A 13,573-nucleotide genomic window follows, 5' to 3' on the forward strand; every position below is an offset into this window, starting at 1 on the left:
GCAGGGTAACTAAAAACCTTAATTTAATGGCCTGACAATGGTGTTTGCCTGTGGGAAAATATATGAAAGCACACTGGGATCATGGCAGCTATAAATGTGTTGTGCACACCTGGGAAGAAAACAACAATAATTTTTGTGATGTGTTATGTATAGTAAAACATACCAACAAGCTGAAGTGCTTAAGGTGTGGGCAGGTTTTCTTTTCATTGGAAGACTTCAGGTTTGATCTTATTTCCCATTCTTTCCTCTTTGTTTCCTTTGGCACCAAAGAACACAGAAAAGCTATTATCCAACTCAAGGAAGGATTCTCTTGACATATGGTTCATTGCCATGAACCATATGGTTCATTGCCACACAGCTAACTCCCTGCTAGCCTTCTTGTCTTTATGCATAGTGCCATGCGAGTGTGAGAAACAGGAGATGCCCTGAATGACCAAGAGAAAAATCTATAAAGGAGAAGCAGTCTACAGGGACAAGCCAAGTCTGAGCCATCCTGACTGCAGTAAGCCTCTTCAGGTGTATTTGCCAGAGACTTCCATTTCACATGAGCTTGTTTTCCTTAAAGGAAGGTTTGGTGAATAATCCTAGTTATATAGGGAATATTTGCTAGGAAGGAAGGGTATTTTGCTCATGTAATCCTTCCATACCGACTGCTTTGTTCACAGCATGATGAAATAAACTTCTAGTAATTCGTACTAATGCAGGACAGCTTATATAATAGCTGGGCTGAGGGAGAACTTTGTTATGACGGAGTAATGACTGAGCCAGATATATGTGCTTCAACAGTGTGTCTGTAAACTGCTTAGCAGGTGTATTTTATCATTCTTTGTAAAGCTGGGGAAAAGAACTACTTGAGCTAGTTATGCAGACTTTCAGATATAATTTCTCTGGTCATGGCAACATACTGTGTACTAGAGCTCCAGAGTGTTTTACTACAGTTTACCACTGGAAGTTTTCCCATTTAGTTAGGTGTCTAACTTTAGGTCTTTGTGTAGTTGACTGAGAGAGGTAGCTACTAACACAAACATTCAAGTAGGTAAGCAAAAACTTTGAACAAATCAATAAAAATTACATATGTGGCATTAAGACAATATAACTTTAACCTAGATTTTCAACACTGCACTCCTCCTTTAAGAAATTGATGCTTTTTCTTTAAGAACTGTTTCCTAGTATAAGACATTCCTCTACTATGTATGTGGTTAGGCTGAAAAAGGTGTTGAATTGCTATAACAAAACCAGCAATGACACCTTTTCTAATCACTGTTTTCTCATTAGGCTTACACTATCTGCCAGGATCCATTGGCACAAAACCAGTATTTGAGTCACAGTTCAATGCTATTATGTCATTTATCAGAGCTGGAGCCAGGGTACATCAGCAAGGCATCTTGTCATTTTACAGTGAATAAAGACCTACTTTGCCAACACTGCAATTCCAAGAAATGTTTAGCAGCCAATACTGTGTATCTTATCATAGAGCTGGAGAAGGAAGTATCATCCACTTTAAGACAGTTTCCCTCAAAATTTGCCTAACTTTAACTGATTGGAGTGATTTGTGTGTGTGTGAAGGTTTGCTTTAGACTGATTTTTTTGTTTATTCTATGTTTTTTAATTTCAGGCAAAGTGATTCAGCTGTTTTCAAGAACTAAGCTAGGGCAAATGTGCTGTTTTGGCTAAGTTATAAATTCTAGTAAGCTTGACACCACTAAATGAGGATTATCAAAAGATATAATTACATTAATTACATATATGGACTGAAGTAGGAGTCTTGGGGAGTATTTTCTATATAGGTTTTCACTGGAGGTAATGTAAAAAACAATTTGGACAAGCCATATTTAGTTAGAAAAAAATTCAAACTGGTAAAAGCCCATAACTGCTCTGAATTAAAGGCTTTTTTAGACTTATTTTGAGTCTCAAAGTTGCCCACAGATTCTTCCATGGAAGAAATAAAGCAAGAAATAGAACAATCTTCTTAACAACAAAAGAATTTCCACAAAAAGGATAAAATAAATGTAGAAGCAAGACATATACCAACCTGTGGCAGGACTGCAATCCTTGCTTTGTGATTTAAATCCACTGCACTGGGTTTTTGTAGTGTTTTATGCCTCTAATCACAGAATCAATGTCTTTGGTCAGCTGCCTCAACAGACTTAAACTGCAGCAGGTTAGGTGTAAGGAAATACATATTTCATACAGCAAACAAAATTTCAGGTAAACACCTGAAATCCCTTGATGTGGAAGATTATTGAAAATCCATCATTGACTTCACAGATAACTCTCAGGAATGGCTTGGGATTGTGTTAGAAAGCAGCTGACTCTGCCTCTGCACAGCAGTATTTATGAGATGATCTTGTTCACTTACATCAGCCTATGCTGTTGTTTTACAGGGAAATATTCTGTATGGTATCTCCCTGTGTGAAATATTCAGAAAGCACAGAGGCACTCATACAGTTTCCAGCTATTCCATCCCCGGTATGAACTTCAGGGGTGGGTTTCCATGAGGCAAAGAATTGATTCCAGCCTTTCATATGAGAGTTGAATTTATTTTTTTTTCCAGCAAAGTTGCAATTTAATAAATTGTATCACACACAATAAAGCAAAAAACTATTTATCCCCAACTCTTAAATGGTAGCAATGTTTGAATAAAGATGAAGCTTATCCCTGGAAGTGTTCAAGGCCAGGTTTGGACAACCTGGTCTAGTGGAAAGTGTTGGTTTGGAACTAGATGGTCTTTAAGGTCCCTTCCAACCCAAGCTGTTCTATGATTCTATGATAGTCAAAGTTGATGTCAATGATTTGATAGTAACCTAGCTAGGATCTCAGAGAGAGAAAACTCTCTGAGATGGTAAATTCTTTGTCTTCCTGTCAACATTATTTCCCTCCTCTAAAATCTGAGGTCAAATCTGATGTTTAAGACTATGCTGATCATGTGAACAAAATATTCTTACCAAGTTATTCTGTCTCTTCTCCAGCAGGAAAATGGTGGTTTCTTGACAATGGGCTACTAAACATTACCAGCGTGTCTTTTGAAGACAGAGGTAAATACACATGTGTCGCATCTAATATGTATGGCAGCGTTAACAATACTGTGACACTGAGGGTTGTCTATACTTCTGGAGATATGGGAATCTATTACATGATTGTCTGCCTCGTAGCTTTTACCATTGTTATGATACTGAACATTACCCGGTTATGTATGATGAGCAGTCACCTGAAGAAAACGGAGAAAGCAATCAATGAATTCTTCAGAACAGAAGGAGCAGAGAAACTCCAGAAAGCCTTTGAGATTGCAAAGCGTATCCCAATTATCACTTCAGCCAAAACGCTCGAGCTTGCCAAAGTAACACAGTTCAAGACCATGGAATTTGCTCGCTACATTGAAGAGCTTGCTCGCAGCGTACCTTTGCCACCTCTCATCATGAACTGCAGGACTATAATGGAAGAAATTATGGAGGTTGTCGGTCTGGAGGAGCAAGGACAGAATTTTGTACGGCAGACAGCAGAAGGCCAGGAAACCACTGAAACAGATGAGCTGTATATGATCCCAAATGCTTTGAAGCGCAGTGACTCTCCCACAGCTGACTCAGACGCATCGTCACTGCACGAGCCACCTCAACAGATTGCAATAAAAGTGTCAGTTCACCCATTGTCCAAAAAGGACTGCATGGACGGTCAGTCACAAGAAAGCGTGCAGCTGGACACCAAGGAAGAAGGCACTCCTCAAACACCAGCACTTCCTGTGGAGCCTCCTCCTGAGCCTTCTGCTGAACTCAGTTCTGATGACACAGCATTGGCAAATGACAAAAGTACATGTGTTATATATGAAAGCCATGTATGATAGTTACTCCTGAATCTATGCATAGCAGGAAAATCAGGTGGAGCTCTTTTAAAAATGCATATTGTACTTGCCGCTAAGCCTTACCTGGAGACTATCATAGCAAAAGCATGTATGTGGATTATCTGGCACTTTCTTCTCAATTTGACTTTAGTTTACCATAATGTATGGCAGAATAATTGCTAATACATTAATATTAATTGCTCTTTGGGGTTAGGAGTATTTCCAAGAAACATTTACCTCAGCATTTTCTAGGTTGGAGTCACCTGTAAGTGGCTTCTTGAAGTCACTGGTAGTTTTTGATGTAGGACACTTGAACTTGCTAAACACAAAACTGGTTTTCATTTTCCTCCTTCATTCTCATTATTTCCATCTATTGCATTTTTGCAAGTATTGTCTTGTGAATCTGAGTTATTGCCCAAGAGGCAGCACTCCAATAGCCAAATAAAATCCTAATAGATCCCATTTACAAAGCCTGTTTGCTGTGCTGCATTGTGATTTAGAGGGCTATTAAGGAAAGTTAAAATGTTTCCATTTCATTTGAGACCAGGCTGCTTAGGCACAAAGTTTTCTCTTTTCCATGGAATGAAGATGCCAACAGGTATTTTTTTCACATCAAGAAACAACTTTGAGGTGTATTTTACAGATAGGAAAGCCCTTCAACATCTTACAGAATGCTGCAGTCACAGCTCTGCAGGGTGTTTTTGCATGTATTTGACCATCTCTGACTCTGCCAGAAGTTTATATGGAAAACAGTTGCAAATCTGCCAGATGTCTTGTTTTGTAGTAATTTGGTAGGAGTAAGTATGTGCAGCCCTACTAGAAGACATGCAGGTGCATTAGCAGCAATCCTGCAAACTCCAGGGAACAGCTGATGACAAGGCTGAAATGGCAGAAGACCCTTTTACTGGGACTGTCTTTTTTTTTTTTTTCAGATTCGTATTCTGAGGGGCAAGCCTAAATTCATCTATAAGAATGCGTCTGGGAATGTTTTATCCTAATTAAAAAACCAACCACACTAAAAAGCGTGCTGTAAAATTACAAGGATGATCACACAAACTGCTTACTGTGTTATAATTTCTTTTGTATTTGAAGAACCTCCTACATATGTAGGATGTTCACTACTTGAGAACACATGACTTTACCCCAGTAAAGCTTTAATGATTATGGCAATTGTGGCATTAAAAAAGATCGACATTTATGCCAGGAAACGCGAGGAGTGGAAGGAAAGTGCTAATTTCTATTGCGGACAGACAATAAAAAGGACCTTTTCTGGAGTGAGTCTGAAAAGAAAGCACTTCCAAGAGGAGCCCTTGTAGGCTTAATAGCATATTAATTATCTGACACACATTTAATCTGGAACTAATGAACAATCACATGATAGTTTTTAAGAAAGACTGTAGTGTAAGTATAGATACTCAAATCTGGAATCGAGTATATTGAAGAAAAAGAAGTCAGTTAAGTCTATGGGGAGATGATGCACGGATGGCTCTCCAAATGTTTTATTGAAGTAGTCACATCTACATGTGTCCTTCAGAGGTAATCAGCTATATTAACTGCACAGGTCATTAAGACAACGCAAAGGCAATGTTGCAGCTATCTGTAAAAACCAATGAGGTTTTTTGTGGACTTCTTAAAGAGCAGAGCTTCAATAGCAGTGTAGTACAGGAACACCCTGTGACTTCCCTTTGTATACTTATTAAAAAATACTTGTTTAATAAAGGTCTTCAGATACTGCAATTGAACTTGTGAAAATGACAGCATTTAGTTGCCTAACATTTGTGCTTACCACTGTGGCAGGCATCTATACAAAACGCATTTGCACATACCCAAAAGGAAACACGCAGGGGCAAAGTCCCTTTAGGAATGTGGCTGGACATATTTTAGAAGCAATATAAATCTAGAACACAGGGTAGAGCACCATGAGGAACCTCACTTCTGACCAGTGCGATTGAAAACACTTCTGATGCAAACTTAATTCCTTGTCTGAGTCCAAAGTACATTTCTGTTCAGTGTTCACATCAGTTTTTCTTCAAGTCCCTTAATTTGCTTCTAGTATGAAAAAAGATGAGGGCAGAAACAAAAGCAGGAACTTGCATTGAATTACTTTTATTCACCTTAATCTCCTGAAAAGATGCATCTTGTTTTTTCTACCTGCCCAGCACTTACAAACGATGTAATTCATTTTGAAGTTATCTGCTTGGTGCCCAACTAAAATTGCTCAGATGAGCAATGATGTTCTCTTTCAAAGCATAAAAATAACTTTAAAATTGCACTTCAGTAACAAAAAAAGGTTCAATATTAGCTTATTGTATTAAAGTACCATATTTAATTTTAATAGTATTTTAATTATAAATTTTTTACAGTGTGGATCAGACCTCTTCACATATTCATGTGGTGATTGGGCACCAGGCAGTTCTGACCCTGACTGCTGCCCAAACTGTTTATTATTTATTTATTGAGCAATATGGAAGAGCAAACAATCCCCATGGTTTTCTTTACTGTCCCTGTGCAAACTTCCTTGAAGATACAGATTATATTTTTTTCCAAAGGTTGCCCACAAAGATTGTGTATTTAAATGCAAGCACACTTTGCAAACTATTTATAAACAACAGTTATTTGGATTAGCGGCATGTAATAGGTACAGTGCTGAATTTCTGCTGTTGCAAGGTCAAAAGGAACTTCTTTGACTTTGCTGGAGCTGGAGTCACTCAGAGCTGAGAGGCCACAGGTAGGGCTGGCCTAGCCAGTAAAGCCTTTGGACATTGAGCTTGGTGGTATTACCGGAATAAAAACAACAGCACTGTATCTAAAGAAAATACAGATTGTAATGGGTCTGTTTTATGTATTCATTCTCTTTTCATGTGTCTTTATGCATCTATTGTATAACACCTGAAAGAATAAAGCTTTTTACATGCTTTCAGGTACTTTCTTCTGTGGGAGCTATGTGGGCAAAGATCCAAACCTTCTTTCCTCTTTCAGATTTTCTGGCTGTGCTATCATAAAGTAAGCAATTTGGTTTTGCAGTATTTCCTAGGGAATGGCTATTTGTTGTTGCAAGGACACTATTAACAAATATGAAATCCATGATGGTTCTAAGAAAACATTAACATTTGCGTTGTTACATATTTTCATGCGCCTTAAGCACTTCAGGGACATTTAGCAATCTGTTCTCGTATTTGGTCTATGCACACCTTTTGTTATATTGTTTTATTTATCACATCACCAAGCAGCAATTGTTTGTAGAACACTCAGCATCTGGAAAATCCTGTCCAAGTGAGTTTGTGTTCTAAAAGCACCAGGTCAGGTTTAGAAAGGAAAAGAGATCTGCAGGATATATTTACACCATTTAAAATACTTTTTTGGAATTTCACAAAACATGACTAGATTTCTGCAGCACAAGAAATCAGTGTTGGATTTGATTTCTGACATTCATTAATCTTTTTGCACTAAATGTAAGACTGTATTAATCAGACCACTTGAACGTAGTTCTCACTGTCTACTGACTTGTTTTCTTTCTGAGCAGCATTTGTTTATTGCTGACCCTCTTCTGTTGTCTGATTTGAGTATGCTTGTGATTAAATCTCTACCCTTCATCATTTTTTACAATTGTCATTTTAAAATGTTTTTAAAAGTAGAGATCAGCATTTTTGTGCAGGTTTATTGGTATTAGGTGAGGCACAGCCATTTGCTCCTGTGCTTAAGAATTACTGTGTAATCATAAGTCTTGCAGAATGGCACACACAGGCAGATGTTGATTTTTTTTTTTAAATCAGTGCCTGTTTTACTCTAACGTACATACCGTGTCAGTTCCTCTGTTTGCAGTTACCTTTTGACAAAAGTACTGTAGCATAATCAGGGTTTTCTGACCTTCAGTTTGATTCAGAGCAACTAATTCTGAAAAGTGTTAAGTGTTGAACTTTAGAAGTTTTCGTGGAGTATCTTGGCAGCATGCTGTTTTAAGAGTTGGCCTCCTAAGTAAGCCATACTTCGTGGGACAACTGAAGGCTTCATAGATGCAAAGGAAATGCATTTTTAACCTACAATGTTTTATCTTTTAACTCTGCTCTTTGGAAAGGTAATCTAACTTTGAAAAATATATTCGGAACACATTTTTCTTCAATGGTTTCAGTTGAGTTAATGGTGATGAAAAACTTCCACAATTTATCTACAAATGTATATCAAGAATAGTGAAGGGGGCATAAAAATAGCATACATATGGCCAGAGACATATGCTATTTTATTGTCTCAGTGTGGGACCATGTCTGTAAGTGGGGTAGCTTGATACACTGTGGTTTGTTTGTTTTTGTTTTGTTTTTTAATAATATCGGCACCCCTTCAGGCTGCTCCCCCCTTCAGCATGCTGAAGGACTCTGACAGCTTTCTCAGAGCGTTTTCAGATACCACCAAGCACTTGGTCCCCGTGAGCTGGTGGATCGTGCTTATGCTCCTGAACACTGTGAAACACGCTCCTCCCAGACCAGGTGTTTCTTATGAAGGGAAGGTATCTGGCATGAGGAGGAGAATGCTTTATGTGAATATCGACAGAGGCACCCCAAAATTAAGTGCTGCTGAGGGGTGATATCTCAACAGAAAGATGGGGATGGGCAGAGGGGTCTCTGCTCTCTTACTGAGACCAGAGGCAGGGAAAGCTGGTGCATAGCTCAGGGCCCAGCTACTTGCAGCGCTACAACTTCACTTCCCCACAGAAGAGAACATTTTTGTGTTCGTGTCCTGCACCAGTGCCTGGAATAACCAGCTCAGAGACTTTAGAATCAACTCCTTTTTGGTGTCCATTTCTTCCATGTCTCCTCTCCTCATGTCTTAACTTCCTGCTCTTTTCTCTGTCCCTACCAGCTCTGCAGTGCTACTTCTTGGAAGAGAAGTCTCAGAACAGAGCAAAGTAGTGCTTGGGACAAGTGTGCCTGCATTACAGGCACCTCTGTTCCAAACCAACTTTTTGTAAGTCCCCAAATGGACTTTTTCTCCCCATCTGTAACAGGCTCTAATGCTATGGTCTATATTTAGCTCTCTGGCTCCCAGGCCCAAACTGAGCCATTAAACTCTTTTAGTAAAGGCTGACTCATGGATCCATGATAGCACGTGCACATCTATAAACTGGTCAGAGAAACTGAAGCTAAGATACTGATTTCTTTTACAGTATCACAATGTATGGCAGCAACCACTAAATGTGGCAGATGTAGGACACAGAAGTTACATAAGGAGAAGTTATTTCATACCCCAAGGAGAGAAGAGAATGACAATTAACAGCCAGCTTTCTATAGCGTGGAGAGTATATGTAAAACCTCACTTATCTTTTAAGATAAATTTAATGAGTATCAAATCAATTTGCCATTGTACAGCCACCTTCCATTTGGAGAACAGATTCCTGTTAATCTCTGAGCACAGCTCTCCTGTGTGGGCAAGCACTGTAGGCAAGGAACCACTCCAAGTTACCAGAAAGAGCCTCGTCTCCTTCTCCCCCCAGTTTTGAAATTATTCTCAGGGCCATTAGCTGTGTGTCAGAGGCCAAGCATACACAGCCCCAGAGCTGCGGAGCTCCCACTCAAGGAGCACAAGGTGGTCTTTCTGAAATACCTTGGTCTTCTCTTGCATAGGTCTTGACTGTACCACCCAGTAAAGCACTCGTATTAACAGCTCAGGCCCAGCCATTCTCAATTGATAATTACAGATAAGTAAAATAAATGCCACTCACCTCTTTCTGCAGCTTGTTACTATTTCTCCCTAAAGATGAGCCCAGACAGACAGGTTATCTCCTGCGTGGGTTGGGTGTCCTTTAGTACCTTCCTGCCCGAGGGACAGGACCTTGGTCAGAAAGCAGGATTCAAAGCAAATAGCAGCCAGAAAATGAAGCTCTCTCCTAAGGAGAGAAGTATGGATCTCACCTGTTTAAAATGCTTCGTTATCCTTCTCTCTAACACCTGCAAGAGTAAACAGCCTCAGGAAATAATTGTAAAAATAAAAATAAATTTATGATTAAAATGGATTTTTTTTCCTCACTCAAAACATCTAGAGGAGTTTATCTTCTAAGTATATTAAATTCTAAATAATTTTAATCATTTTTTCATTTAAGCATACTACAGTGGAGGAAAAGGAGATTCCTAAAATCAAGGAATTTTTCACCCCTGGTCCCAAAGTAAATCATCACAAAAATAAGGAAAGTACTGCCTGAGAGTCTTTCTCTCAGGATAGCATTTACCAAGGAAGATATTTCCAGTCCTTTTTACAGTTCTGCTTAGGTGACTGCAGCTTCCTTAAGGGACTTGTGGAAGTACATTTCTCTTCTGGTGTCTTCTTGGTTAAATATTCTCTACCTGTGTAATCTCTTCTTAATGTATAAAAATAAATATTCCACCGAAGGAGATTTATCTTGCTTCTATCCCCCAGGGCAGCACTCCATTTTGATACCTTTCTTGCATTTTGCTTTAGTGTTTGGTTTTTGGTTTTGTTTTGTTTGCCCTAAAATTCCTCCTTTTTTAAAATAAAGTAGAGGACCCTAATGTTTTGGTGGTGGTGGAGGTCTTGTTGTTGTTTTCAGTTGGCTGTACAGGGGCAGGATCCCTCACACCCATCTGTATAATCCAATGTTAATTATGCAGAGGGACATTTAACTACTGCTAGGTTGGTGCATGCTGAACCAATGAATAAGCTGAGGTACTTTTGCAAATCAACATCGAGAGAACAGCTGAAGACATCTTTCCCAAGACAGGTGAAATAGAAGTGTAGCCAGTCATAACTGGTCTGTGAATATGTCACGTTCCTTTGGATGTTCCCTTCAAAAAAGTAACACACAATACATCCCAGCCTTAAGTAACATGTTTCTTTTTGCTTAGCCTCCCATCCTGGACGGACTACTACCCTTGCACAGTTCCTATGCCCGCACTTCAGCTACCCGCTGTTTGTATTGGTTTACCTTGTTCATCAAACAGCTTGCTAAGTGCAGGGGCCTCTCTAAATTAGGTATTTCTGAAGAGACTGCAGACAGCTTGCTGATACTATGTAAATGATAGTCATTTAAATGCATTGATAAATGCTTTTTCACATTTTTTAAACTGAAATCCTAAATTTCTCTGTAGGCTGATAACTAAATTTTAAGAGAGTCTATTTTTTCTGTATCCTTTTAACTAAAAACTCAGGTTCTTTGTAAGTATGCAGTAAAATGACAGTAATCTGCTGCTGAATAAAATTGCTTTTTGGAACTATGGTTTCTACATTTCGTAATCCCTGTGTAATCTCTGCTAAGCATAGAGCTCATTCTTTAATATATATGCCATAAATGAGGCGAAAGGCTCCAAATCACTGTTATTCATGGAGTCTGCATCAGACTACTAGTTATTTTATTAGAATATATAATATACTTACTGTGATGCTGTAACTCCTGTTGCAGTTATTAGAAATAGCCCCAGAGCACTAGCCAGTGTTATATGATACAGCATCACTGAGAGCTATGTTCCTATTGTACTACACAATTTCAGAAAAAATAGCTCCAGAGAAAACCCCTCACTTCTCAGCATAGACAGAAACCCTTAGGAGTACACACGGGCTTTACATGTTTTTCAGAAAACAACAAGAAACTTCAGTAATTATTGGGCTCTTCCTTCTAAAACGGATCCTTCTAAAACTGATGCTGGAGCTGAAGTATCACCAAAGACGAGCTCACTGAAGCATGGGAATTCATCTCTGGCGGTAATTACCAGTCAGTTTTCAGACAGCAGCTGAAGACGCTGCTCTGGGTAGCCTGCAATATTTTAACGAGGATAAAATTCTGCCATATCTTGCATATTGGCAATGTGCAGGAGATTATGAATAGTGTTAACATGATACAGTCCCCAAACTGTACAGTTCAGCGTCTCCACAGCGTCTCTGAGCCTCTTTCCAGATAGAGGAGGGCACTGCAAGCATAACCAAAGGCTTTGTGCTGGGCTGGTGCAGTCAGACCCTTTTGCTAGAACTCATTTCTTTCTTTTGCCTTGATTCTGTGACCAAACTACCCCTCTTCATTTGCTCTAGCGCTGCCTTGTAGCTCTTCATGGGAGACTAAACACAAGTTCTTCAGCCAAGCAACTGCTGAAGAAGAGCGTGCAGATACATGCTGTACTGGCACATGTGAGCTTGCTTTTGCACTGTCCCAGATAAGGACTCTCCCAGAGGCCTGCCAGCATTCAAGTGGAACCATTCTGTTCTGAAGGACGACGTGTGGAAGCTAGACACCTCAACATAAACTAATAGATTCTAAATTGCTGCCTCGTACGGCCCTGAATCCTTATTCAGCTCCTTATTCTGCAATGGCAGGATCCTGGCGAGATTTAACAAAATGCAGCTTGGACTATTGCTACATTGTAAATGAGAGTTGTATGCGATTTTTTTTTTTAACCCTTGAAAATTGAGCAATGAAGGGTTAAGAAAATACAGATTCCAGACTTAATCACAACACTTTCTTCTCACAAAGACTTAAACTGTATTCTGTATCTATTTGCAATTTGCAGAACAAACACAGGATATCCTAGAAAAATCAATATTTTCTCAATGAAGGTGGTTGTCCTCAGATTGCCTCCACGTAACAACATAAAAGGTTTTGAGGCCCTACCAATTAGCAGCACCGATAGCCAGTGCTTTTGATCAGGTAACCTGTTTGCAAAGCAGCTACACTGGGAATTCCCATTGGTAAGTGAGGTCTGTTGCCTTTGTATTGCCCTACTAGATAATGGGTTGTAAAAGGTCATTTTTATGGGAGCAGAATTGGATAATCTTTTTGGAGATCACTGGCCAACCACTGCACATTTTCTGTTTTCTCTTAAGAATTTGCTATAGGACATAACATCTACTAGAATACTCCACACAATCAGAGAGATTTTATGCAAATACATAATCAGAAAGTGTCTTTTTTTTTTTTCTTTCTTTCAAAAGCTATCATCAATGCAGCTACAAACACTGAGACAGAAGCTGGTAACGTTTCTGCCCACTTCAGCCTAGACCACACCACTTCATTAGAGTGCTGAGAATTTGCTGGCACTGGAGAGGCCAAAGCACGCATTCTCAAGGGACTGAAAGGAAAATGTTCCACAAATGCCAAGCTGGAACTTGGCACCGTGGTCACTCAGCAAATGAATGGCACTGTACATAATAAACAAGCAGAGAGAGGGAGCTTAAATTCTAAATACCCTCTTGAGAAAAGATAGAAAACAGTTCCTAGGAACAGTGAACAAAAGCCATCAGAAAAGTAAGACATTGATTTTTGTCATGAATGACTTATGATTATGGCTATGTGGCTGGAAAGGAATGGAGGATTCTGCAGTACAAAGCATTGCATTCTTTAATATCTTGTGTGAGATTTCACTTACACTCATCGGATAAAGCAGTGTCACATCTGTTAGATTTGTTGGGCTCAAATGTTATACTTTACACATTAATCCAATTATCTTTCTGTTTCACTAAGTCCTTAGATGACATTAATGTGCCATCAACTAATAAATGTTCCTTTTAGTTCCACGTATATCTGTGCAGAGCAAAACACAGCTTAGGATGGACATAAATTTCCTACTTGAATGACTTGCTTCAAAATGAAATAGATCAAACAGCAATTTTGTTTCTTCATTTCCCGTATTTTTATTATGCAACATTAAAAATAAGAAAATCTATGGCACAGAGTTTAGGCTGCCAGCTGGCTACCTGACAAATGAACAGATTAAGCAAGGTAGCAGGATCTCTGATCCAGCAGAT

At 39.1% G+C, this 13,573-nt stretch overlaps 1 protein-coding gene across 2 annotated transcripts in view; it reads left to right on the forward strand.

Annotated features, from left to right (window-relative positions):
• MFAP3L (microfibril associated protein 3 like) overlaps window positions 1-6,774 on the forward strand; it is a 35,909-nt gene extending 29,135 nt beyond the window's left edge. The window contains exon 5 of one of the 2 annotated variants that reach the window (XM_032186091.1): window positions 2,973-6,774. In XM_032186091.1, the coding sequence (XP_032041982.1) occupies window positions 2,973-3,835 (863 nt within the window). In that variant the 3' untranslated portion in view covers window positions 3,836-6,774. Of the gene's footprint in view, window positions 1-2,969 lie in introns of both variants that reach the window. The other variant, XM_032186090.1, reaches the window with a different exon arrangement.
• The last annotated feature ends 6,799 nt before the right edge of the window (window positions 6,775-13,573 follow it).

Source organism: Aythya fuligula, chromosome 4 (assembly GCF_009819795.1).
Source record: "Aythya fuligula isolate bAytFul2 chromosome 4, bAytFul2.pri, whole genome shotgun sequence".
Classification (NCBI taxonomy): Eukaryota; Metazoa; Chordata; class Aves; order Anseriformes; family Anatidae; genus Aythya; species Aythya fuligula.